Source organism: Halichoeres trimaculatus, unplaced genomic scaffold, assembly GCF_033239565.1.
Source record: "Halichoeres trimaculatus isolate MK-OKI-2021-1 unplaced genomic scaffold, fHalTri1.1 fHalTri1_scaffold_1, whole genome shotgun sequence".
Taxonomy (NCBI): domain Eukaryota; kingdom Metazoa; phylum Chordata; class Actinopteri; order Labriformes; family Labridae; genus Halichoeres; species Halichoeres trimaculatus.
Genome location: NW_027437179.1, coordinates 23,454,198 through 23,479,455, shown reverse-complemented (window position 1 = coordinate 23,479,455; position 25,258 = coordinate 23,454,198). Strand labels below are relative to the sequence as shown.

Sequence of the window (25,258 nt, the reverse complement as noted above, 5' to 3'; positions counted from 1 at the left end):
GAGTTCCTTTTTTAAGCCACAGTCTCATTGTTTCACCTCAGAGCAGGAGAGAGGAGGAGACGTGCTCTTTCCTCGCCTGACGCAAACAGGAGACACACAGCCAGGGATGGACCTCAGAGTTCGGCTGCTGAGGGCTTGGATTGTTTTTTCAAACTGTATCATTGTTTCTCAGTGTTGCTGTACACGTCTATTTATTTTATAACTGAAAAAGTCACATGCATTTGTGAGACAAGAAGCAGAGCTACTATGAGGATTGCGCCCATGAAAGAATGTGCCAGATCTTCTCTGCCAATGCCAAACAGATTACTCTGACTCTTGTTTGGAGCTTCTGGTCCTCCCAGGTTCTGACAAACAAGTGCAGGTACAAGACAAATAAACAGGCTGTCTCATAGTACAAGGTTTATTGCCAAGAAGCACTGTTACAAGAAAGAAATAATCAATCAAACACAATATACTAACACACATTGGCCCGGTTTCACAGACAAGACTCAAACCCAGTCCAAGGCAAAAATGCAGTTTGAGCTGGCTCAACTTTAAGCCACTTGCACATATCAATCTTAAAATAGTCATAGATTTTGTCTGTTCTGGATTAAACAAAGCCAATTGCAAGAGGATGGGTAAGAGCTACTCCAGGACCAAATTGAAGTTTATATTAATCATGCAAAGAGGCAGGTTTAACTCCAGCTTAGTATCCTTAGTTCCCTTAGTTTGTGAAAAGGAGCACACCAATGGTTTGGGAGCATGGAGTATTTGGAATATCTAAATGAAGACCAATATCTGCTGCAGAGACCAGCCAGACAAACACTTGTGGCTCAGAATAATCCATTGAATCAGTTTAAAAAATGACTTTCTGAGACCGTTTTCATATGTACAAAAAAGAAGTATTGGATATAATCACTTTGCTTAAGCCTAGACTTTCCTCCATAACTCACAGAGGAAGACCTGTACCCAGTTCTCTCCAAGTTCTGATCACTTTGAGGTTCTTGGCATCCCAAGCACTCCTCTTCTTGTGTTCACTAACAGCAGTATGACCTTTTCGTTCAATGACAGCATGATTTTTTTTCAAACTCAGTTCTTTGAATACCTTCTTCTGGCTTCACTCATATTTGGTATCAAAGTTCCCTCCTGCAAAGCTGCCCTCAATTATATTCCAGGTTTTTACAATCACTGTTAGGCTGATGGGCTGTGCTCCCACTTAGGCTAATGAGAACTGACGCAGATCTTGTCACTGAAGCTTACTCCAGGATTTCATAGTCTGGGACAAACTAAAACAAATGTAAGCTACACTCATGCAAGCTACTTAAATGACTCAGCTTTACTAGTCTGATTCAGGCCTACTCCTGGCTTAATATGAGCCTTGTCTGTGAAACCAGGCCATTCAGACGCTTTTTAGTGAAGAATAGCATGACCAGAAAAGCTGAACTGCCTCAGATCTATGTGCAGGTAGAGATGGTTCCAAGAATAAACTTTAGCCTTAACACCCCATTTCTCAACAATATCAACATTAGTTTTTTTTGCATGCATCCACCATCCAGAGAGATATGTTTTTCTGTTGCTGATGCTCTCAGAGGTTCAGTCATTATTCTCTCATGCTGCAGACTTTGGTTCCCTCCTTTCTACACACTTATTGACTCCATAAGAAAACGCAATTATTGCACCAACATGAGGCCGGTCAAAGGTGCAGCCACATCATGTTTTTCAATGAGCCAAACACTCTGTTAGTGACAAAGCTGTTTATGTCACTGTTTGAAGTGTTGTTTTTCTCTTCTTTTTAGCACTGTGTCATGATTTACAATCAGTATTACCTGTTCATATAATACAATAAAGGGTTCATTAGAGGTGACACGTAAAAAATGTAGCAGTTCGTCTTTCTTAAGACACTAATACAATCATTTGTGAATCTGGGCGCTGATTTTCTTTTTATTTAACCAAACTGTCATGCACAATCGTTCATAGGTTGACAGATTATTTTTGGGGGCTTTGAGAGCCCTCACTGAATGTGATCCTTGGATAAATCCTAGGCAGACAGGGGATCAGTATGAGGTGAGATGAGGTAACTGTGATCTATCAAAGTAATGGAAATGAAATGAAATTGAATGTTGTTTCTTTTGAGTCACCAGCAGTAGACCTGCCTGTGATGAAAGGACTTATATTGCTTCACCAGCTGACCCTTACTGAGGAACAAGAATAGCTTCCCTTACTTCACTGGCAGTGAGTTATTGTAAAACCACTGAAGGGTTAATGTGAGCATGGTGTCCATGTGCTGCTAAGGATGTGAAGTTGGGTTGAGCAGGAAACAGGGAGAGCAGTTTCCTGTTATGTAGAGAGAAAGAAAAAAACATGTTGTGTACCAATCAGATTGTCAGTCAGTGTTACAGGAAACAAGTCTGGTTTATCAATAAAAGATATCATATTTTACAGAGGTTTATAAGTTCTATGCTTTTCGTGAACATAACAGAAAATAATCCAGAAACACTAAAAATGTATATTTTTATGTGATAACGATTCAAAGATACAGTTGGAATTTGGATATTGACCTAAAAAAAAAGACTTACTGCTGTCTTGGCCAGGGCACTCATGTAAAAGAGATAGTTAATCTCAATGAGGCTTTCCTTGTTAAATAAATTTCAATCAAATAAAACGAAAAATAAATGTCTTTTGAAATTTAAGAAGGAAATTAGTGAAGTAAACGTGTTCTTTTGAAAGCAGTGAAAATTATTGCAATGTCATTGATATGTCATAAATCATCAACTGTGAACAGAGGTCAATTGTCTATCAGACAAAATGCAGTTAGATTAAAAGTTTTAGTTAATCAATAAGTTCCAAAGAGCCTTATTGAAATAAATAAATAAATAAATAAATAAATAAATAAATAAATAAATAAATAAATAAATGAGTCTTTTATCGTCTTGTTGACCTCAGTCAGTAATGATAAATAATTATCTTAAAGAATTAGACTAACTTTTATCGTCACTGGGAAAAGTTAAAAAACAAAACAAAAACAAAGGAGTTATTAAAGGCTCATTAACAGTCCTTAAAGAATCAGTGGTCCAACCAATCGTCTTTATCCTTTAACTCTGAAAACAGATTCATTATGAAAAAAAAAAACCCAGATTATTTTCTTTCCCACCAAAAGATGTTCAAACAAGCAGCTTCAAACGTTATCAACCCCATCGTGCGCCTTTTCTTTAAACCTTTTACTTTATTAAGGGGTGACTTTTTTACTTTTAGCCATTAATTAAGCCTTTAAAGCATTGAAAAGCTACAGGTATCATTTTGGACGCGCATGTGGACCTGTAGCTGTCTGGGATCCTGGGCTGTGCTGTAATGCAGCTCGCGCTTTCTCTCTCCATTAGGTTTCCAGTCGCGTCCTGCGCGCACTCCTGGACGCTCAAACGATCAGCTGAGCAACGCCTCTCTCAAAGGAAGCGATACAAGGCTGTGTCCAGCTAGATTAGATCACTTACGCTCTGTTTGCACAGTTTAATTGAGTTTTTCATCGCTTTTTCTATTTAAAAAAAAAAAATTAATCCGTGTGTCGACGCTGCTTTCGCGGGCAAGATGTGGGAGGAGGTCTCCTCGCAAAAATGAACACAGGTAAGATTGTACCTTTGAAAATGTGATGAGGGGTTGGCAAAAGCTGGTTGCTTTTCGGTGTGAATTATTCTTTCATGGTTAGAGAAAATTGAGAGAGTGGAAATTAATCGGCAGTTTTTGTCATGTGTTATTATATTTGACTCTTTTCTTATGGATGAGAATTAAGCTGTAGAAACAAGTTGTCTGCGCTTTAGTTCGTTCTTTTTCTCCAGCGCAGAAAACAGTGTTTTACTTTGAAGTTCTTCACTGAAGACTTGTTTTAATAGAATATGGTGATTAAAAGCAATGTTGCATCACTGGTGCTCTTTTTGACGAATCTTTGCTCCTTGAAGCCCATCTATTTTCTGAGAAACAATAAAAACTGTGTTTTGTGATGAATTAATCTTTTTTTTCACTTGATGGAGATAAATAGTATCTCTCATTACTATATCTTGAGTGTATTGTATTATTTTTAGTGAAGCAGTGGGAGTGTAGTCTTTGCTTGAGTTACAAGTGGTTTTGCTGCATTATAAGTGTGATTCTCAAAGCAGTACAGGCAGATTAAAAGGGCTTCTCTCACTGCAGGAAGTGAGTCAGGGAAATCCCTTAGATTTTTTGTATTCTCTCTCAACGGATGTACAAGAAACCAGAAGTCATAAAAATTGTTGTTATAGAACATAGCAAGTAACTTTATAAGTTTAGCTAGCGCTCTGTGTGCAAAAAGACATGTCATTGGTGTAACAGATTTCTTTGTTTTATTTAATACTGTTCACTCTGAGGGAAGAAAATGGCCAAACTGTGACCGCATGCCAGTATCTAGAATCTTCTCACAGCTTTAGGTCACAGGGACACAATACAATTGACCTGTAAGCTATTTTAAAGCACATAATCTTACAGTTTCCTTTTCCTGTTGTTCCCTCAGACTACGCCAAGCCTTCTGTTGCTCCAAAGCCAAGGTTTGTTTGTCACACCAGCCCGAACTGGCCCTCCCCTCCCATGTCTGCAGCCAGGGGTCCCAAACCCTCCATTGCCCCAAAACCCAAAGTCACACCAGAGCTCAATGGTAACCAGGAAAAAAGTGTCAACGGCAGCTTGCTTCATACACATGATGACGCTGAAGAGGAACAGGAGACAGAGATTGTTTTCAACAATGCCGGTACAAACAGATTACCGTCAGAAAAACAATTCAGTACCTACATCATACATCCACAGATAGGTTTAGAGAACGTATCGTTTCAGGACGAGACAACAGAGGTAAAAAGGGAAGAAGAAGATGATGCGTTTCAAAAAATGGACGAGGACTGGAGGTTGACTGACAGTGCTGTGACAGAGGAAGTGGACTCCCTGGAGACACTTTGGGTCAGTGATACAGGACTCACAGCTGACTCGGAGGACGTGGTGGAGATGGCTGACACAGATTTGACAGAGGACATGGATGCTGAAGGTTTAGATGCAGGTGAGGCCCTGGCTAACACAGATGGAGTTTCAATGGGAGACATTTCTGTTAACAGCATTGATGAGGAGGCAGGAGGATGTCCTGCTGAAGAGCACCATGTGAAAGAGGGGCAGGAAAAAGTCCAAAAGAATGGGGCTGAAACAGCTGAGTGTACAGCAGATGATTTGACTGAATCCCTCTCAGACGACATTACTCCACTTAAAAGTATCAGACCAGACGGCAATTCAAGTAAGAGACATGTTTCTGATCAGGATGATTTAACTCATGAGCTGCATCATGTTTGTTCAAATGATAAAATAAACAGAGAGATTTTACCCAGGAACAGCAAAGCTCATGAACAACCTGAGAGGAAACTTCTCCCTGGAGGTAGCAGCTTAGAATCAGCTGATAAATGTGAGCAAAGAGCAGAAAACAGAAAAATGGATTGTACTTCCACTGAGGATTATGTGGAGCTCAGTAAAAATGGGTCCAGAGGCCTGAACATGAATGAAAACATCGTAATACCATGTCAGAGAAGAAGGACTCTTGAACGTAGAGAGCCAGTGGCTCAGGCATCTGAGATTTTGCTGAATGGTTTTGACTGTCAGCCAAGGTTCAGGCTGGTTTCCATTTCAGTTCCAACAAACACTGAATGCTCCTTGACATCATCTCTCTCAGACAGCCAGCTCCTGTCCCCAAATGATTCGGATGTCTTTGGTGATGAGGAAGACCTGGATGGTCACATAGCCCCATTTCTGGATGACACCTCTGACACAGATCAGGACATAAGCGATGACCATGTCTATGAGGAGCCAGGGCACAGTTCAGAGGGTGAAAATGTTTTTCCTTTTGATATGAGGACAACAGGGTCACGCTCCAGCTCACTTTCACACCACATTAATAATAATGTGTCCGAGGTGGGAGTGCAGTTCCTTCATAAGCCCTACATACCTGGATTTGGTCAACCTGCAATGAGCAGCAGCCCGGTGTTGAGCTCTATTCTGCATAAGACCCACAACAAACCCCATTATTTGTCCCTGTACCCACGCTCCATCTCCATGGAGGGTCCGGACACAGCTTCAGGTGTACACAGCTATAGAGAAGGATCCTCGAGACAAGGAGGTGCTATATGTTCATCTGGAAGCTTCTCACGTTGCTCACCTCTGTCCTCCAGTGGTCTGTCCACTCCAACATCCGTAGTGGACATCCCCCCACCATTTGAGCTGGCCTACATCACCAAGAGGCCCATCACAAAGAGTTCCCCCTCACTGTTCATGGAAGGAGACTCATCAGAGAAAAACAGGAAAAAGAAATCTTCCATTAAGCGCTTTCTGATGCTCAAATTCAGGCGAAAAACAGAGAGCAAGCCTGTGGTGGATGTCAGTCCATCCAGTTTTAAAGCCTCTGTGGAGTCCAGCCATCTCACACACAGCAGACTGCGAGATCTTGATAGATGCAGCACGAGTAGCTCCCCACAGCTGATCTCACGCTCTGCTGGTAAATCCCATTTCTCATCAGAGCCGGCTTCCACCTTTTTGTTCTACAAGGACAACAAAAGAAAAGGGAACTCTGTGGCCTTCCTGAATCGCAGCGTTATTCGGATGGAGTCCTTCGAGGACCGCTCCCGTGTGCCTTCAACTTCTCTTCCCCTGACCAAGCCTCGCTCCATCTCCTTTCCCAACACGGATACCTCAGACTACGAGAATGTTCCTGCCATCAGCTCAGATTATGAAAACCTGCAGGTGCCACAGTGGAGGCCTGTCCGACAGGCTCCCTTTACAGACTTCTTTGATCGTCCCAGTCGAGTGCTGTCTGCTGCCAATGAGACTGATGGATATGTGGACATGAGCAGCCTGCCTGGCTTTAAGAGTAAAACTCAGCCATCAGAACAGGAGACAGAAAGGTATGTAAACAAGACCAAGAGTCCACAGCCGTGTGACAAGATGCTGATGTGAATCCTAAAGTATATACTCTGCATACTCTCCTGAGTTTCCTCAGTGTGTTTGCCTGCCAGTGTTAGCTCCGGTATTATCAACACAAGGTTAATTTCAGACAGGTGGAATATCTTGAGTCTGGCAGGAACTAGGTCATTTACAGAGACAGTGGACATATTGTGGTGGTCATGGTGATGGTGCTAGAGAAAAAGTGGAGGTATAATCAAAGTCTTGACCTGTGCCGTTAGGAATTAAATAGTTTGATCATCAGTCGTGACATTCATTGGGTTTGACACTTTGGAATGAACTGTACATTTTACTGCCACCCTTCCTGTAGTATGGTGTGTAGTATTTTGTTTTAAGACCTAAAAAAGAAACAAAAGGCTGATCACAAACTCCAATCATCTATAATCTAGATGACTGTTCTTATTGTCCACTGAGTTTCCCTATAATTTATACTTTTCACAGCTCATCTCACCTCACAAAACGAAAGCACAGTCACAAAATACTGAGACTGAAACCAAAAGCAATTAATTCCTACATCTGACAGCCTCTTCCAAAAGTAGTGTAGTGAGGTCAGAAGCCCTGTGCTCTTGGATGTGAAGACATAAATCTAAAAATCAAGAAATAAACCCCTTATTCCTGCGGAATCTGTCACTATAGACCACAAATCCATGAAACTAAATTATACTCTGTTTGAAAACTGTTGCGATACAGTGTGAACTGAAGTGATGGACTGACCAGCACATATTCACATCCGTAGAGCTATGTAGCTGACCTCTGCTTGCTTTCAGAATATGCATGTGTGGAGTGACGCTGCTGGACACAGTATTAGTGATCTTTGCCCGTTTTTACACTGAGCACAAGTCTTTTTTATTGCTGCTCGGACACTGTGAGAGTTTAACAATGCCATTGGGGGAAGGATTTATAACTATTTATTATGTGGAGTCCCTTAATGCTGCCATCACAGCAGACATGGAGGACATGGAGTCAGCTGTGCCTCTGCAGCATCCTGCCTGTGTGTTGTTTGGGCATGTTGGGCGGCAGAGAATGGAGCATTTGTGGTGACAGTGGTGATAAGATTTTTTTTTATTTATTTCAAATCTAAGTAGGGACAACTGGATTAATTTTTGAATCGTTTTTAGAGAGCAAAAACAGGCTCTTGTGGTGATGCTGAAGATGGACCCCCAGTGTTCCAGCTGTGGTGTTATTTGTTGGTATGATCAGCCACAGTGTGCTAACATTAACCCATCCCCCCTACATTTCTGCTGGCTGTGCCCATATCATGCAGGCCTCTCTGGATGATTAATAGTCAGAGCATTGTGGAGTCATTGCTCTTCTCTAAGCAGACCAGAACAACAGGCAAAGATACAATATTGGTATGTTTTGTAGTCAGCAGTTGTACTCTGCAGCAACCTCTCCCACCTTTGTGGTCATCATGTGCGCAATAAAATATTCTGCCAAGCCTCTAAAACACAACTTTTGGTGATATGGTGAGCGATTTTTGTTTTGCAAAAGGAATGTATCAGTCAGGGTAAAACACCTTGCATATGTGCATGAAAGCAAAACAATTATTTGGAGCATTAGGGGTTTGGGCATGTTATCTAAATGTCAAATTTGTCTCAAATAGGCATTAAAATAACAGAAGCATGTATCTGAAATACATACATTTGAAATGACAATACAAAGCACTATGAAACAATTACGCCATTAACACTAAAATCATTTTTAACAATTATAAATTGTATGACATTTACTATTTTTTGTTAATCTTGGGGTTTCCTGACAAAAACTAGTTTCAGTTTTTTATTGCTAGTCTGATGAAGTTTTGTTGAGCTGCATCCAAAGTATGCTCTAATATAATTTTTTAAACCCCAAATACTTCAACCGATACCTGGGCTTTGGTATCAGCCAATACCAATACTGATCCAATATCATGATCGTTTAACGTTCTTCCTTTAATTTTAGGATGAGATTTAGAAAAATGTTGTCGCACCCTTTGGCTTCTCTAACTTTGTAAACCAAAACGAATTAAAAAAATATCTGAGCAGACTTATTCTATGGTATTATAAATGTGTAAATGTGTGGTGAGTAGATATTTGGTACAAATAGGAATTATTATTTAATTGTTAACTTTTGAAGTGGGTAAATAAGGAATCAAACTTGCACCTGTTGCAAGATGCAGTCAGAGTTATTGATGAAACAAGCGGGGAAACCTACCAACTGTTGAGCTGCTGTGTTTATCTTCCTTTAAGCTGTTTTAGTTCTGCCAAGTAAAAATGAATTAGCTTACCGGCATTGAGGAATTCTGAAGAGCATAGACCTGAGTTTAATCAATTTTTCCTATCAAGTGTGTCTTTGTCACCATTCTGATCTCAGCGCTGACTGTAGGCTCTATGGCATGTCCCCCTCTGCTGTATTATTTGTGAATATAATGTTATCTAGGCATAATGAACAGTGGGTCCACAGTTATGCAATTAGGAAACCAGATAGAGTTAGCAGGAAGTGTAAAGCCTAATGTAAAAAGATGCCACAGTGTCAACAGGCTAAGGTGAAATGCGCCTGCCTAGTGATAGTGTGTGATCGCATGCTTCCTTGTTATGGTTTTTAAAACCAGTTGTTTAAACTTAGACCCCAAAGCAACTTAGAGTCGGAGGAAGCAGTTGAAGTGAGTGTGTAGAGGGTGAAGGTGGGAGATCCAGAGTCCAAGGAGAGGAAAAGATCATAGTGGGTGTGGCAGTGAGGCGTGAGTGTCAAGGTGGAGGCAGGTGAGTGTCCAGAGAGTGATATCGTGGCTGCGTGGCAGAGCTTGGGCAGTGGTGCTGGAGGCTCGTGGAGGAAAGAAAGGAGAGTGGCAGTCAGATGAAAAATTATCACAAGTAAACTAAAAACTTGCAAATATTTCGTAAGCATTGGCGAGCCAGCCGATGTGCCACAGTTGAAGCAGGTATACCTCCTGATTCCTCTCTCCACAGAGCCTAAATGCGTTTCACTGATGAGGGTGATGGGAAGGTGCAGGAGAAAGCCAGTGTGTGAGAGTGAACTGCCCAAAACTCCACAAATCACCACACTTCCTGTTACTAAGAAGTATTCACTTTTGTGATAGGGTTTGACCACTTACGGTCAAGCATTATCAGAAATCAGTGTTTTTAATCCAGTTAGACGAAACAAAGTTTCTGTGAGCAGGTGGATCCCTGAAGAAAGTCCTGCTTTTGTTGTTGATGTAATATTTTTTCATTACTCGGACTCCGTACCAAGAAACCACAGCCCTGGTCTATATATTCTAAACACCAATCTGCACAAAAGTTTAAAACATGTTCAGTGGTTTCCATCTCAAAGATCACTGAAAAATTGATTTGCTTTGAGTAAGAACCTGGACTTTCTCTGCCTGCTGGAAAAAAAGACAGCATGATTATTATCCACACTTTGAGCTTCCAGCATGTACAGCAGAGTATGTAATCACAGCCACCAATATTCAGTTGGACAGCACAGTCATCGGTTGAGGTTGTAAGTTTTACAGCAGCCTGAAGGGACAATATTAGCAGATCAGAGTTTGGAGATTGTTGGCATCCTTGCCCCATCACTGCCTCCCTCCCAAGGCGAAAAGAAAACGACTCTTTCTTATTTCCTTCTGTAATTTGTCTCCACAGATTTCCCCTCTAGCCTTCATACAACATGTCAGGAGAAGTGACGGTGGCAGTTTGTGTCGGTGTGATATAAACTCCTAATATAATTCTGCACATGTACTGTGTGGTTGAAGTACCCTCTGATATCTTATCTGAAGTTTGATCCCTTCAGCAGTAATGGACCATGCAGCTTTAATGTGTTTGGTGCAGAGACCTGAACTGCTCACATATGCTGTTCATACCAAGCTAATTTACATCTCAGTGGGGTTAGATCCACTCGTGCTTGGAGTGAAACATGGCAGCAACATTGGCAAGGAGTTTGGTCACACAGAGGACGATTGCAGCACTACTGTAACTCAAAGATGTGTTTTTATTTGCATAGATTACACCCCCCACTGAGCTGCAGTCATTAGCATATTCATTTGGGCTCTCTGCAGAAGAAAATCTAGTCACATAAAATACCGACATGCATCCCTAGTTAGGTACAGTTGTCGCCAAAGGCCTTTGAGGATTTAAAGTTTATTGGTTTCTCTATATCTGCAGTGCTTCATCCGTTTGCAGCTGCTTCTAACACTAAAAATATTGAATGTAGATATATTTCAACATAGATAATAAAAAGGGTTATTAAGATGGCTGGGTTTGTTGAATCAAACTGTTTGATTTATTCTTTCATGAATAAATGCTTGAGCACAGGCCATGGCTCGTATTGTAAAACCATTTATTCTTTTTTTTTTTTTTTGTCAAATATTTGATTTTTTCACAAGGTTGCCGACATGTCCACTCGAGAGACTCCGTGCGCCTGAAAATGAATTGTATTGTGCTTTTAGGCTCTTTTAGTGCTTTGAAAACACATTTTCACAGACTTTAACTTTTTATATTTTATAGCTGATAAGCTTTTAACCCTCTGATGCATGTCTGTAATTTTTTGAGAATATTGAAAGAACTTTTTTTTGCTAAGAAGACAAAGCAGTTTTGAATAGCTGTCTGCTGCAGTGACCACTATGCACAGAAAGGTTAAAATGAGCATCTTTGTTTTCAATAAATGCATCAAGGTAATCACAACATCACATTGTATGTTTATGTGTCTGTGTCTGGTGATAACCTTTTCAACGTGTGGTTGCTCTTCTTTCTCTGCAGCGCCTACACAGAAGCCTACAATGTGTGTTTAGTGGCGGTTCCTCCACAGACTGCATCAATGGGTGATGTCCGTGAAGAAACAGCTGGCGAGGAAGACCAAGGACACACCTCTGAGGAGGAAGAGGGAGGTGCAGACAGCAATTATGACAGACAGGTTAGCTCTCCTTTAAAGGGGATTTCTTTATGCCTCTTAGGGCAATACAATTTGAGTTACCCAACTCAACAAAATCAAAGTGAGCTGGGGTTTTTTTTTTTTAAATCCTGGAAAGCACTGATATTGACCTTGCAATCCTCACAGGCAGTTAATGGGGGGTTAATAGAGGATAATGAGCTGCTACAAGGCTATCCTCATTACTCAGAGCTCAGTGCTGCATGGAGGGAAAAGGACAGATAGTGAAATTTGTTGTGCTGGTGCCCCAATGCCTTTCTTCTCTATAACTCTGGGCTTATAACAAGTAAATAATATGATTGTTCACAGCCTGATGGGCGATCCAGAGCCTTTTATATCGCGAAGGAGCTGGTGGATACGGAGAGATTGTAAGTTTCATGAAAATGAAAATATATCTATCAAGCATCTAAAGTAACCAGGTTTTCCACCAGTTAAAATGTGTCATTTATTCTCTGTTCACAGACATGTGAAAGCCCTCAAGCTTCTGCAAGAGGTAAGCATCAATCTGCTCTAGCCCTATTTCAAATTCAACATTGCTAAATTATTCTCATGTTACCTGATTTATAAAAGAATCAAAGGTTAAGCCCTGCAATTTTTTTGAATTGGAGACGATTTTTTTTATTTGAATGCAGTGTGCAGTGGCTAAGTCCTTGAAGGTCCCTGGTTCTTCTGATCCTTGGCCCTTTACTGCCTGTCACTACCATGCTCTCTTTTATTCCCTACCATATTCACTGCTTTATCCTCTCATGTAGTCTGGAAAAGCCTAAAAAGTATTCTTAAAAAGAAGGAATACAGCATGAGAAATGCAGATTAAAGAGAACATTTTGCTGATTTCGATCATAACTCACATCACCCTCACCTGTCTTCCAGGACTTTCGGGAAGCAGTGGGAGCAGCAGTAGGAGATGAGGGAGATCCAGTTTTGGATGAGGAGAGGCTTCGAGAGATTCTCAACGAGCTGCCTGATGTTTACACCCTTCACCGCAGAATCCTCAATGAGCTGGAGAACCGAATACGGCACTGGTGAGGCGCTACAACTGTCTCGTACTGTCAATGCGACATGCAGTCATTTAAAAATGAACGACCCTCCACACCAGTTCCTCTTCTGAGCGTACATTAATAGATCTAATAGAGTGTTAAATGTAACCTGAGGACTGTTTTTCATCACTCAGGGAGGAGAGCCAGAGGATAGCAGATATCATCTTGTCCAGGAAAGCAGAGTTCTTAGTTTTTACGACTTACATCGGCCACTACGACAGGAGCATGAGTCTGCTGGAGGACAGTTGTAGGACCTCACCTGCCTTTGCAGCCATAGTTCACCAGTTTGAGGTGAGACCAACAATGTTTTTTCACTCTGAATGCAGAACCAACAATGCCAAACATTAAAATCCTCAACTAAGACCTCAATCTATGTATCCACATAATCCTCCACATGGGGTATAAATAGACCTTTCTGAAAACGGCTTGCCCTTTGGTTTGCCCAGAAGTACAGTGAATACTGATGTGAATTACCTGATTGAATGTACTTTCAAATGGTAGTTAGGTTTTAATTTAGTTATTTTATAGAACAGTTGACTTCATAAGCTGTCTTTTCCCCTCTTTCCTTAAATGTCTGGAGTTATCTTTGCCTGATATTTTACTATAGAATATCTTAAATACCTCTAATGTCTAGGTGGTAAAGAAGTTTTAATCAAAACAATCAGGAAAAACTTGATATATCCAGGTATCTAATTCTAACCACAAGCTTCACTTATCTCTGTTCATTAAATCTTATGAGAAAGGTCCAGTGTGCTGGTGCAGTGACATAGATAAAGTGCATGGACTACACTTGGTTGTTGATAGCAAAATACCCCTTCAATGTTAAAGTAAAGCAAGCAGACTTTTAAAATTAAAGCCGTAATTCAATTTAAAGCCAAAATGTGTTAGTGTTTTCTGTCATGACACCCAAAGGAAAAATATAGACCTTATGTTCAGATTTAGAAACAAACATGTTTGTTATGAGCCACTCAGAGCAACGATTAAATGCCAACGTCTACTTAAAAACAGGGGAATCTTAAAATTTATGGTGGTTGCATGCCCCACTGCTTCCTGAACTCCACAACAATGCACTTTTATTGAGGCGTTATAATTAGCCTCAATTAAATGAACAGACACTAGGCGGCTTTTCTAATCCAGTCAGCCAAAGCAGCTATTAAGATGATAAATTTAAAGTATGAAACATATAAAACTGTATGCTTGACAATTCAACAGGGAGGTGGACACAAGACTTTTCAAATTTTCCCTTCACTTTATGGATCACAGAGGAGAGGAGTTGGCAGAAAGTCTTTGCAGTGCTGGGTAGTTTTCTCCCTCTGATTTAAAAGCATCACTGTTAAAATCAAAAACCCTGTGTTTTAACATCAGTGATGTACACTCGTTTATTTTACTAACTTGTAATTGTTTTGAGTTTCATGATCAGAATAATTCCAATAAACTTAATCAATAATAAGAATACTGAAGATCTTTTGTAAATATATTTTGGATTGGGTTGAACTGTTTATACACCTTCACGGAGATCACCTTTTCTTCTCACAGCCTGACCAAGTTCATGTGGATGTCTACAGTAGATCTTTCCATAGAGCTCGGTTGTGATACACTTCAAGGTGTTTTATTTGTTTCATTCACATCAGCAGCAGAGTCCAGCCGGAGAGAAAGTCTCACTGAAACAACAGCTCCTGCAGGTCATTGTGCGCGTCGCTCAGTACCGCATGCTCCTCACTGGTGAGTCTTGTGTTGTGGTAACTTTCTGAACAAAAAGATGTTTCACTGATCATCGTTGCATTCTTTTTCAACATTTCTTTACTTCCTGCTCTTACAGATTACCTGAACAACCTTTCCCCTGATTCCCAGGAATATGAAGACACACAGGGTAATGAAACAAACAGCAGAGGCTGCTCACTCACAGGGGAGCTGTACTGGCCTGTGTTTGTGGATCTGTGTTTACTCAGAATTTATTTTCACTCATTTGGCATGGAGAAATGGCCTGGAGAGAGCCAATTTAGAGCTTTTTGTTTGCAGTGGTAACCCACCAAGCAGTCATTTCAGCACTTCTTATGTGACGGCTGTAATGTGTAATTCATGAGAAGGCAAGTCACCGCAAAACTCTTTCTTATCTTCCACGAGGGAGCCGTTTCTTTCTGAGGCTGTGTACCAGGCCAGCCTCCTGACTCATGAGTTTTATGTTCTTATGACCTTCACTCAAAATAAAACAAAGAAACATCCCAACAGCTCTGAATACTCATTCTGGATGTGTTCATATTGTGTTTTCCCTTTTTCCTCAGCTGCTGTGGTGGTTGTGTCTGATATAGCAGATCAAGCAAATGACAGCCTAAAGCACGGGGTAAGTGTCATGTGTTGGCATGTGTTCTTATTGACATAAAAAAACAACAACATTTAAATAAACTTAGTATTTTAAAAACATGTTTACCATCTTAAAACTCCTCTTAGTTTGCTATTAATTAATAAGCATGAAAACAAATCCATATACATCTACTGTGTTTTAATGACTAAGGTTTGGATCTTAAACAAAATTATCAAATACTTCTTGAGAAAATGCAGAATCACTTTTGTCAGTACAGATTTAACTAAGGGTCAGCAGAAGAAAAAAATTGAGAGCAAACCTACCACAAATAAATACGGTGAAATTTTTTTATTTTTCTGACATTAAATCAGAAATAACAATCCCACTCTTCACAGAAGACTGTGTTTCAGGAGACCAAACTGTGTCACTGAAAAGCAGCTAAAGACTCTGTATAAAGCGACCTTAGCTCAGGGAAATGATGTAAATTCTTGAAAAGTTTTCAGAAAAAAAATATGACTGGTTTCAAGAGGATGACCCTTTGACATATCTACACACAGATCTTTCCTCTTAAGCCCCATCAAGCCTGCGGTTAAATGGCACAGCAGTTGAATGCTCCAGGGATCATTCATCATTCATTTACTACCGATACTGATTCATGATTAAATAACTATTTATCAAAATTGAAGCACCAATCACAGGTAGGCCCAAGCACCACACTACTCTAAAGAGTGAGTGAGGAGTTTGAAAGTGATCTTGAAAAAGTCTCCCTTCTAGATATGTGCCTGGTTGTAAGCCACACTAAAATGAGATTATCACCACCAATACTGCTGGTTACAGGTTATTCTATTATGTTACTTCTTAGTTTCCAGTTTGGGTCGAGCAGGACCAGATTGATTTACGGCATGTCTCTATGACTTTATTCATGTCTTTATGACAACACCATGCCAGCTGACGAAGTTTAGTAGTGAGAAGAGATAAAACCCACAGATCTGTGTTTTTTCTCTGCTGAAAACTGTTTCTGTGATTAATCTTGTAGTGAAGGTAGACAGGAGCCTAACTGTTAGACAGAAAAAGGACAAAAGAGCAGAAGGAAACTAAACAGGAGAGTGATACAGCCTGAGCTAAAGGCTAATTAGCCTATAGCTCAGACTTTATTACTCTATAACACAGGGACTAATCTGTTTGTGTTCATTCCAACCTACATGCAGCAGTTATTCTGCAGTGGTCTGTTCAAACTAGAGTCCATCACTCAAATGAAGAGTGAGGTTACGTTAGCTCTGCTTGGTAGATGACTGGCAGGACATTGCTAACCAGGGTTTACTAATGTTACACATTATGCACCACGCAGCCAGCTGCGGTAAATATAAACGGCTACTAAAGTACTTACAAACTGACAGTATTTACTTGTTGTCACGTAAGCCTACAGTTACGTCAGAGCACCAGGCTGGCGATGACCCTAACATATAGCTGGCTGCTGTTTGCTTGGTGTCACGTTTCAAATCATATCGCTACGAAACTGATAAGTCCCTTACTTCGGGGCATTGTATCCAGTAAAAAGTGTGTCTTGATCAAGAAAATTTGTTTTGATCCGATCTCCATCTAATTCCAAAACAAATACATGCCTCCCTAAAAGTAATTTGTGACAGTGTGCAAAGACTCTGTGCCACAAGGTGGCGAGGAGTGCAGTTACAACAGATCCACCTCATAGCATCTTTAAGCTGGTGTTGGCTTGACATCTGATGCAAATTAATTACTGTTTGCTTAAAACAATTTAGCTTATTTTACCTTGACTTTTTTGCTTTCTGACACTCAGGGAAGATGAGACTTATACTAAAATAAACAAGCATTTTAATTATTAACATGATTGCAGACTAACTTAGCAGCTTCTGTCCTTGAATATGGTTGAGACTGTAATTGTCAAGTATCATCAGAAAATGACAGGAGCTGCACTTTTATATTCTCTATCACTTGGATGTCAAATTAACTCTTCTTGTGTTTTTCTTTTCTGTCTGTCTCTCAGGAGAACTTGTTGCGTCTAGTCAACATTGAGTACAGTGTGCTTGGCCAGCGGGACCTGCTGCAGCCTGGCAGGGTATGACTCTGATAACAGCATTGTTTCTGTTTTAATGCGTACAACCCTCCCTGTCTGCCCTGCACCACCCCTGTGCTGCCCTTTACGATCACTCAGCCAAGTTTCCCCAGTCAGCCAACTTATGTTCTTCTAATTTTAACATGGAAGATGGCAGATTTCTGTCATGTTTTGTATCATTTATATTACATTATTATTGCTATTATCCTGTCCGTTTAATGTGACCTTTTCTTACATTTTTTCACATTAGGTCTTTGTGAAAGAAGGCACCCTGATGAAAGTTAGCAGGAAGAGCCGACAGCCCCGTCACTTGTTTTTGGTAAGAACTATTTTCTGCCGATATTATTTATATACACACATTTGCAGTTGGTTTCCATACATACCTGTACCTATACCTACATCACAACACACTTCCTTAATCTTATAAATACAGTTAGCATTCGGGCATTTTTTTGTCTGGTCTTTTTCTGTGTCCAGACTGAGCTATTAAGAGCACAGTTTCCTGACAGGATGTTTCTGAATGCTGACTTCCTGAGCCGGCTCTGCTGACAGCAGAGGGAAGGTCAACCTCAACTTCTTATGTACTGAAGTATCCCGGTTCACCTGAGAGCTCCAAGGATTCTTACTCTAATTGCTAAATATTAGTTTGAAACTTAATTCATGGTAAAAGCAGGACTGAACAGTTTACTTTCTAATCTGAATACAGATATTGTTTAGAAATGTTTCAGTCCACAAATGTTGGAAGTTTAGATCCAATCCAGTATTATCAAAAAGTGGTGTTTTTTTTCCTGTAGTGAATCTATTAAGACTTATGGTCTAGGCTGACACTAAAAAAAGCTTGTAAATGTCTCTTCTGGAGGAATGTTGGTAATCATCACAGCAGAAATTCAATCCAGACAGTTTACAAGTGATCACGTTTTATTAAAGCTGTATAATCAAACCATACAGGGACAGGATGTAAAATGGCATACTGTAGAGAACATTACACTGGGTAATAATGCGTTTTTATATCAACTTTAATGTTTATTTACTAAGGTGTTTCATTTATGTATGACCATAAATTTTGAGATATGCTGAAACATGCTTCAGAAATACACAAATACTTCCTGGAAATGATCGTTTGTTAGCATCAGATAAATGAGAAAAGAAACAAATCCTTATAAGATAACATCCATCTTCTCTCTTGGTCATGATACTCTTACTATATGATACATTATTAAAGAGTTCATACTCAGTGTCCCTATGCTGAAGGTTCATCCGCATCTTTCAGGCTTCTGATGTCACAAATGGGCTTTTGTTGGTGCCTGCCTTTGAGTCTTTGAGAAACTTCATTATATATATATCTATATCAACTTAATTTATATAGATATATAAAAAATAACATTTTAACCTTAAACAATATTACCGTACTTGTCTCTCTGTTTTCTAAATTGGTCTGTCTATATGTTCATGGCCACCGTTGCTTTTTAAGTGTTTCCAAAAGTTATGCTCACAGTAGACTCACGTCATGTCTCTTTAAATAATATGACAATAAGTTCCAGCCCAGACTTGCTCTTTGTAGGAAGTGTTGTTTGGTAAAATTTTTCTTGATATGAAAAAAATGATGAACAAATTAAACAAAAAAATTAAATGAAAGCAAATTAAATTTAAATGTGCTTGATGTTCTAAGTCTACGTTAACCAGTGGATATTAAAAAAAATTAACTCTATTAAGACGCGGATTTGTTCAGTGTTAGAGTGACATCTGCTGGAGACGTGCTGCACAGTTGGGAAACATGTCTGAATGTGAAGTTGTGAAGCTGTCCGTTAAAAAAAAATAATTTTACCTTATGTTGTATTTGTGTTTTAATGTTTATTTTGTTAACAGTACTGGAGTACCACTTTTATGAAGTTAACATTGTCTATATCTGTTGTCAGATGAATGATGTGCTGCTGTACACATACCCTCAGCAGGATGGCAAATACAGGCTGAAGAATACTCTGCATCTCACTGGACTGAAGGTTAGTCTTTCATGTGCTCATCCACTGCTTTATGCAGAGAAAGGATAGTGTACCAGTTATAAACCTAGGAAGAGAGAGCGATGAATTACACACAGCATGGACCAACACTCAGGTCATCCACTCCAAGTGCTACAGTCACTGTACATGAGGTGTGAAACTTGAAACCTGACCACTGAGCCATGCTGGCGCCCCATTCAGGAACTTTTGAATAACTTTTTACCTGTTTGCAGCCAACAGGGAATTGATTAAAAGACACACACTAAAAATAAATGACACTTACTCTCTGACTGGTACTTTAATGCTCTTCACTCTCCTCTCTCTCTCTGTCTGTCTTAAACTTGTTTTCATTTTACCAACTTCTCAGATCAGTAAACCTGTTATAGAGAATGTACAAAACGCCCTGAGGATTGAGGGAGCAGACATCTCCATCACTCTGTCTGCAAGGTAGATGATATTGCTTGGAATAAGAGATGATATCTGATAATGATATCTAAAGTTCAATACTTTTTGAACCTGAAATGCTTTCTGCAAGGATATTTTGCTTATATGGTGTTAATGATTCTTGTATTGCTTAATAAGATTATAGTTTTAATAGCATTGTGATTTGTGTTAATTTGCAGCTCCTTCATTGAAAGGGAGGACTGGTTTTACACTCTGAGCCGCTCTGTGGCTGAACATGCCAGGGGATCTACAGCATTCAACAATGTGGGCTTAGGAGAGGTGGACCAGCAATAATATCGTTCTTTCTTATTAGATTAAGTTCACTTGTGTCAATGAACCAAAGTGTTTAATTTAAAGTTATTTCCTGTCAGTATAATTTCATTTAATCTAGATTTATAGTGCATTTGTACAGTTTGAAAGTTTTCTTTTTCTAATCTTTTCATTGATGTTTTTTCCAGACGAGAGATGGTCTGCGCCTGTTTCTTGGTGAAAAAGCCCCCACACTTGTTCCAGTCTCACAGGTGATGATGTGCATGAACTGCACCTCAGATTTCAGCCTCACTCTGCGCAGACACCACTGCTACAGCTGCGGAAGAGTGAGTCATAAACAAATCAATAGTTCAGTGGAATTCAACAGTCTACCAATGTCTTTATTAGCATAAATTCTCTCTCTGTTTTGCTATCTTTTTGAGACAAGTTTGTGTTGTTTTACACAGATTGTTTGTCGGAGCTGCTCCAAAAACAGATACCCACTGAAATACATGAACAACCGTATGGCCAAAGTTTGTGATTATTGCTACAATGAGCTAAAGAAGAGAGGTGGGGAAGCTCTGCAAACATCATTACACATTCATTCATTTAAACTTTTGGATTTTACATTTTGTGTATGAATTTTTAGTTAAACTGTCATGCTGTTTTGTTAGTTAGAATGTTACAGTTTTTTGTCAGTCTTGTCCCCTGCAGTGGCCAAATTGTGTATTCCCACAGGGGATGATTTGTCCACACTGTCAGGAAAGGGCAGCCCTCGTCCAAACCGCTCCAGCCGTCCTCTTTCTGCTGTGTTCCAAAACATTCATCCTCCTAACATCTGGAGACATCGCAAAGGCAATGCCTCCTTCACCCAGGTACAAGACACCCTCCCATGTGTGCCTTACACTTCATACCCACACCACAGTGAGGCCTGTGTTGGATGCACTGAGCGGTCTGCGGGAAAGTCTCTGATGTGTATGATTGCTGTGTTTTGCTGTGTAATTTCATTAGCTTCCTCCTCCCTCGTGCTCTACAGGTGACAGTGTCAGAGGAAGGCTCCATCAGTGGCAGTCTGCAGTGCAGCAAGAAGAGCAAGAGAAGCTGGAAGAAACTGTGGTTCCTCCTGAAAGACAAGGTGCTTTACACCTACAGAGGCCAAGAGGTGAGGGGAAACATGCTCTCCCCTTTAACCTGAAAACACATTTTCTTTCACACTGATACTAAAGTGTTCTAAAGCTATCATTTTTCTACAAATAAAAGCACAGACATGCCCACGGTTACATCTCTGTGTCTTAGGATCTTCTTCTCTGCCTGCAGGAAAAAGTAGCATCAGAGAGTTTACCTCTGCTGGGATTCACTGTGAAGCTTCCTGACAGACAAGAAGGGGAGGAGGAGGCCAACATCTTCCAGCTTTACCACAAAAAGACTTTATATTACACTTTTAAAGCATCTGATAACTACACAGCCCGGAGGTAAAACATATTGGCATCAATAAGTGTTGTTAAAATGTTTGAGGATTTATAAAAAGAATATGTAATGATTAATGGACTACACATTTTCAGTTTCGGTAGCAGGCTTCAAACTGACCCCAGTCTGTAATGTTGCTATCCCTCTTACTTACAGGCATGCAAAGTGATATTGTTCAGTGTGTAGACTAAATTGACCCTTTTTGCACAGCTTTGGGTCATCCTGTATATCACTAACTGTAAAAATGTAACTCCTCACACAGATGGGTAAATGCCATGGAGGAAGCCACAGTTTTATAGGATCGACTGTTCTGCTGAAGTTGCCTTTCCTCTGCTACAGACCGACTGTGAAACCAAAAGAAAAGATAAGTGAATAATGTCTGCAAGCTGCAACTTGTTTGGCTGGACTGAATAAAAGGCGACATGATGTTCTTTGAGAGGGGACATGATTACCTACTTTGATGCCCTCCTGTGTCCCCTGCCTGCTGCTGCAGCAGGCGTGAAGCTGGGAGCCTCGACAGGCATTGGCCCAGATACCTGCAAGTGTGAAACATTACATGATGTGACCTGTATTTCCTCTCAGAAGCTGATCAGACATTCCTCAGGAACAACAGTGAGACTTTTGGGAAAATGAAGGAATACTTTTTGCAAAAATAACCCACTAGCTGTTGTTTTCCAGAACAAATTAAATCTTAATGAATATATTTGATTTGTCTTTATATCTACATATGTTCTTTCATTAAATTAAACGCATTTCTATGACTCATTTTTTCAAATCACAGCCTGCATCAAAGAAAAAGTGATATAAAATGTATAAAGGTGTCTGCAGATTGCTATGTACTGTATTATGAAAGACTGTTCAACCAGTAAAAAGATTGCTTTCTTAAAACTTATATATAGAGAAATGAACCTATTAAAATATGTTTACCTTAATCTCAGAGGCCAAAAACTTAAGTAACAGTACTTAACCATATTACTTTGCGTGCTTTTTTTATTGGGAGAAATATCCCTCTATTGTTTCATTTTAGTTTAAATATCTTAAACAGAAACATACTTTTTTTTTTGTTCTAAGGCTCAACATCCAGATATGCACAAGTTGGCCCTGGATTAAACTTTGTACTGTACTTGTTGTAGTTATATTGAAATGTCTAACAAATAAATTAAAATCAAGAAAAGATGTTGTAAGAATAAATGTTATCCCTGTGTTTTCTTTGTACTCTGTTTTTGTCCTCTAGAGGGCTACAGTTTAAGGCTTGAATGGCTGTCATTGACTTTTGCCACTGTGTCCTTCCTAATGATGCTCTGTAAATACACAGAGACGGAAATATTAGCCTGTATGCTGACAAACAGTTAGCAATTAAGCTGAACACCCCGTGAAGTAGCACATCTTATCTCTTTTGATGTGGTCCATGTGTGGTCCGTCCCCATGAAACGCCAAGCCTGCTGTGTGGTTCAGATCACACTCGATGCTTCTTGGGAGACTGACTGACACACAGGCCAGTGTGTAGTGTGGCCAACGAGTGGCTAGGCCTGTTCTGCTTCTCGTTTCCCCCCGAGGATTCCTGACCCAGAATATTTGCAGGCAGAAAGTTTGCTTTCTAGGGCTCCTGAAAAAGTTGCTCCTGCCTTGTCCTATATAGAGGATGGATCATCCATCACTCTGCTCTCCGTCTCCTTAGCCCCATTTCTGTTCTCTCCCCTCTCTGCTGCTTTACCTTTTTTTTTTTCCAAATCTAAGCAGTATTGTGTTTCTTTTATTGCCCTTTGTTGTGACAATACCAACAAAATCCTTGCAAATCACAGTTTTAAAAGCACAAATCATCCCACACTCCTTGCACATCTCCCTGAATCCTCCTTCTTGGATGACTTATCTTAATTGGCTGTTATTCAGCACATTTTGCATGTAAAATCCCAAGGCAAACCCAAGAAAGAAAAGAGGAGTGAATAATGACCTTCTGCATAAAAAGATGAAGATCACAGATATCATGTTCATGTTTTTTAACATACTTCTGCTCATGTTTACCATGTCACACCTCAACGGTAACAACAAGATACGATTTATTGGAGCCAGTAGAATTGTTAAAATCTCTAAAAATCAGATGAAGAGTTGCTTCTTTAATGGTTCGCTGTGTTCCTTTTAATTCAAAATGAAAAATGATGAAATCCTGCTGTCACCAGATGGTGAGAAAAATGTTCCTTTACAGCAGGGTAGCAGCAACAGTGTCATAATCAAAGCTCATGTCCATATCGCTACAGGCAGGAGTGCTGCAGAGAGGAGCAAACAATCAATCATACACACACAGCCTACTCAATAACGTCAGACACTTTCAGCTCTGTCTGTCATATGTGCTCAGCCTCAGGAATCATTATAAACTGGTGCCTGAAAAGCTGAAAAACTTCTCTTCATCTGCTCCATGGCATGTTTTTCCACGCAATGCTGTGACAGAAAAGTTGTGGAAAACTTTTTAATGGTAGACTCACACTGAGAAACTTTCAGGTCATTTTCAGTCTTAGTCTGAAAAGGCTACACAGTGTTTGTGTTCATGTCGTGAGTTACAACAGCATGCCTTCCCATCTTTCACAGTGTTGTGTGGGCGGCAGATCCTCAGAGGAAAGAAAAGACTTTATTACATAATTGCCAAAGGTTTAAATAAAAACTCTCAAAATTAGGACATGTGGAAAACAGTCGTGTTCACTTGACATTGGCTCCACATTTCTGTTTGCACCTTGTCCTGTGTTTCTCAATGGGGAGAGGGTTGAGAAGAGAGAAGAAAGACTGCACCCATGTGTCCCACTTTGCAAACTCTTTGCGGCCTACACTGCCAAGTCAATGTTACACCTATTCCACCTCCCCTTTGCTTTAAATAGCTCTTTCTCTCAGCAGGACAAACAGAAAAACACAGCCCTCAACACTCTTGGCACCAGCGACTCAACATTTATTATCCCTGTTGCCTAAACATGGAGGCCACACTGTTCTTCTCATTCCTTGTGACCATTCTGTCACTGGCAGCTCTCTGTAGAGAAAGTTGTATCAACATATGTCAGCAGCTGTCACTGAGGCGTTAATCTACCTTGAGTCTCTGACCAAACAAGAACAGGGGCACATGCAGACTTTTGACTGGGGTGACCCAAGTGAGGCACTGATTTAAAATTTTAATGTCATGTTGAACTATTTGCCCTTTCTTTTCTTCCACAATCATACCTACTGTAAAAAAGTCATAAGTGATTGTTTACTGAATAGTGTAAGATGAAAACATGCAAGAGCAGAGTTTTGAATCTGCTTGTTAGTGGACACCATGTTAAAATTTCTTACTTAACTTAATATGGGACAAACTGGCCACAGACAAAGAGGGGGAGTTACACCAGTGTTAGGTCTTCTTGCTAACAGTTACAGTGTGCCTATCTGTCAGTCAAGTCCGCCTGGTTTCTAATTATGTAAGACTCCAACCTCAACAAGATCTTAGACTGAAGAACAAATTTCAGAAAAAAAGAACTCACTCCTAGACAAAGTGTGAGATGATAAATGAGATTTTAAGATCAAAGTCAGTGTCAACACCAGGCTGAACTGAAACAATTTAAAGGACTTAAGACACATCCATCCATCCATCCATCCATCCATCCATCCATCCATCCATCCTTTTTCAACTGCTAAACTCAGAGGTCTTCAACAGGGGCTCTGTGGCCCCCAGGGGGTCTGTGGAGGTACTGCAGGGGGTCTGTGACATTTTTTATATTTTCAAATCATTATTCCCAAATATTTCAATTTTTACTTTTTGAAAAAATATTTCAATTGCTGT

At 40.0% G+C, this 25,258-nt stretch overlaps 1 protein-coding gene across 3 annotated transcripts; it reads left to right on the top strand.

Annotated features, from left to right (window-relative positions):
• The first annotated feature begins 3,386 nt into the window (after positions 1–3,386).
• Positions 3,387–22,442, top strand: fgd5b (FYVE, RhoGEF and PH domain containing 5b). Of its 3 annotated transcripts, none has more exons than XM_074664810.1 (21): positions 3,387–3,597; positions 4,499–6,914; positions 11,709–11,862; positions 12,187–12,245; positions 12,340–12,370; positions 12,748–12,899; positions 13,049–13,205; positions 14,549–14,636; positions 14,734–14,784; positions 15,197–15,255; positions 17,237–17,308; positions 17,556–17,624; positions 19,222–19,305; positions 19,670–19,749; positions 19,926–20,025; positions 20,205–20,342; positions 20,463–20,565; positions 20,734–20,870; positions 21,032–21,157; positions 21,313–21,467; positions 21,725–22,442. In XM_074664810.1, exons 1-21 carry the CDS (start codon positions 3,588–3,590, stop codon positions 21,759–21,761), a joined length of 4,278 nt encoding a protein of 1,425 aa, XP_074520911.1. In that variant the 5' UTR covers positions 3,387–3,587; the 3' UTR covers positions 21,762–22,442. The 3 variants fall into 3 exon arrangements, with proteins under 3 accessions (XP_074520911.1, XP_074520981.1, XP_074520844.1); XM_074664880.1 differs by having other exon boundaries at positions 14,546–14,636; positions 21,032–21,130; XM_074664743.1 differs by having other exon boundaries at positions 14,546–14,636.
• Positions 22,443–25,258: the final 2,816 nt, after the last annotated feature.

Excerpts from the sequence above, each read along its gene's own strand:
- fgd5b (XM_074664743.1), top strand. Across the intron at positions 20,026-20,204 it reads ACAATGTGGGCTTAGGAGAG|ACGAGAGATGGTCTGCGCCT; the intron begins GTGGACCAGCAA and ends TGTTTTTTCCAG. Across the intron at positions 20,871-21,031 it reads GCAATGCCTCCTTCACCCAG|GTGACAGTGTCAGAGGAAGG; the intron begins GTACAAGACACC and ends CGTGCTCTACAG.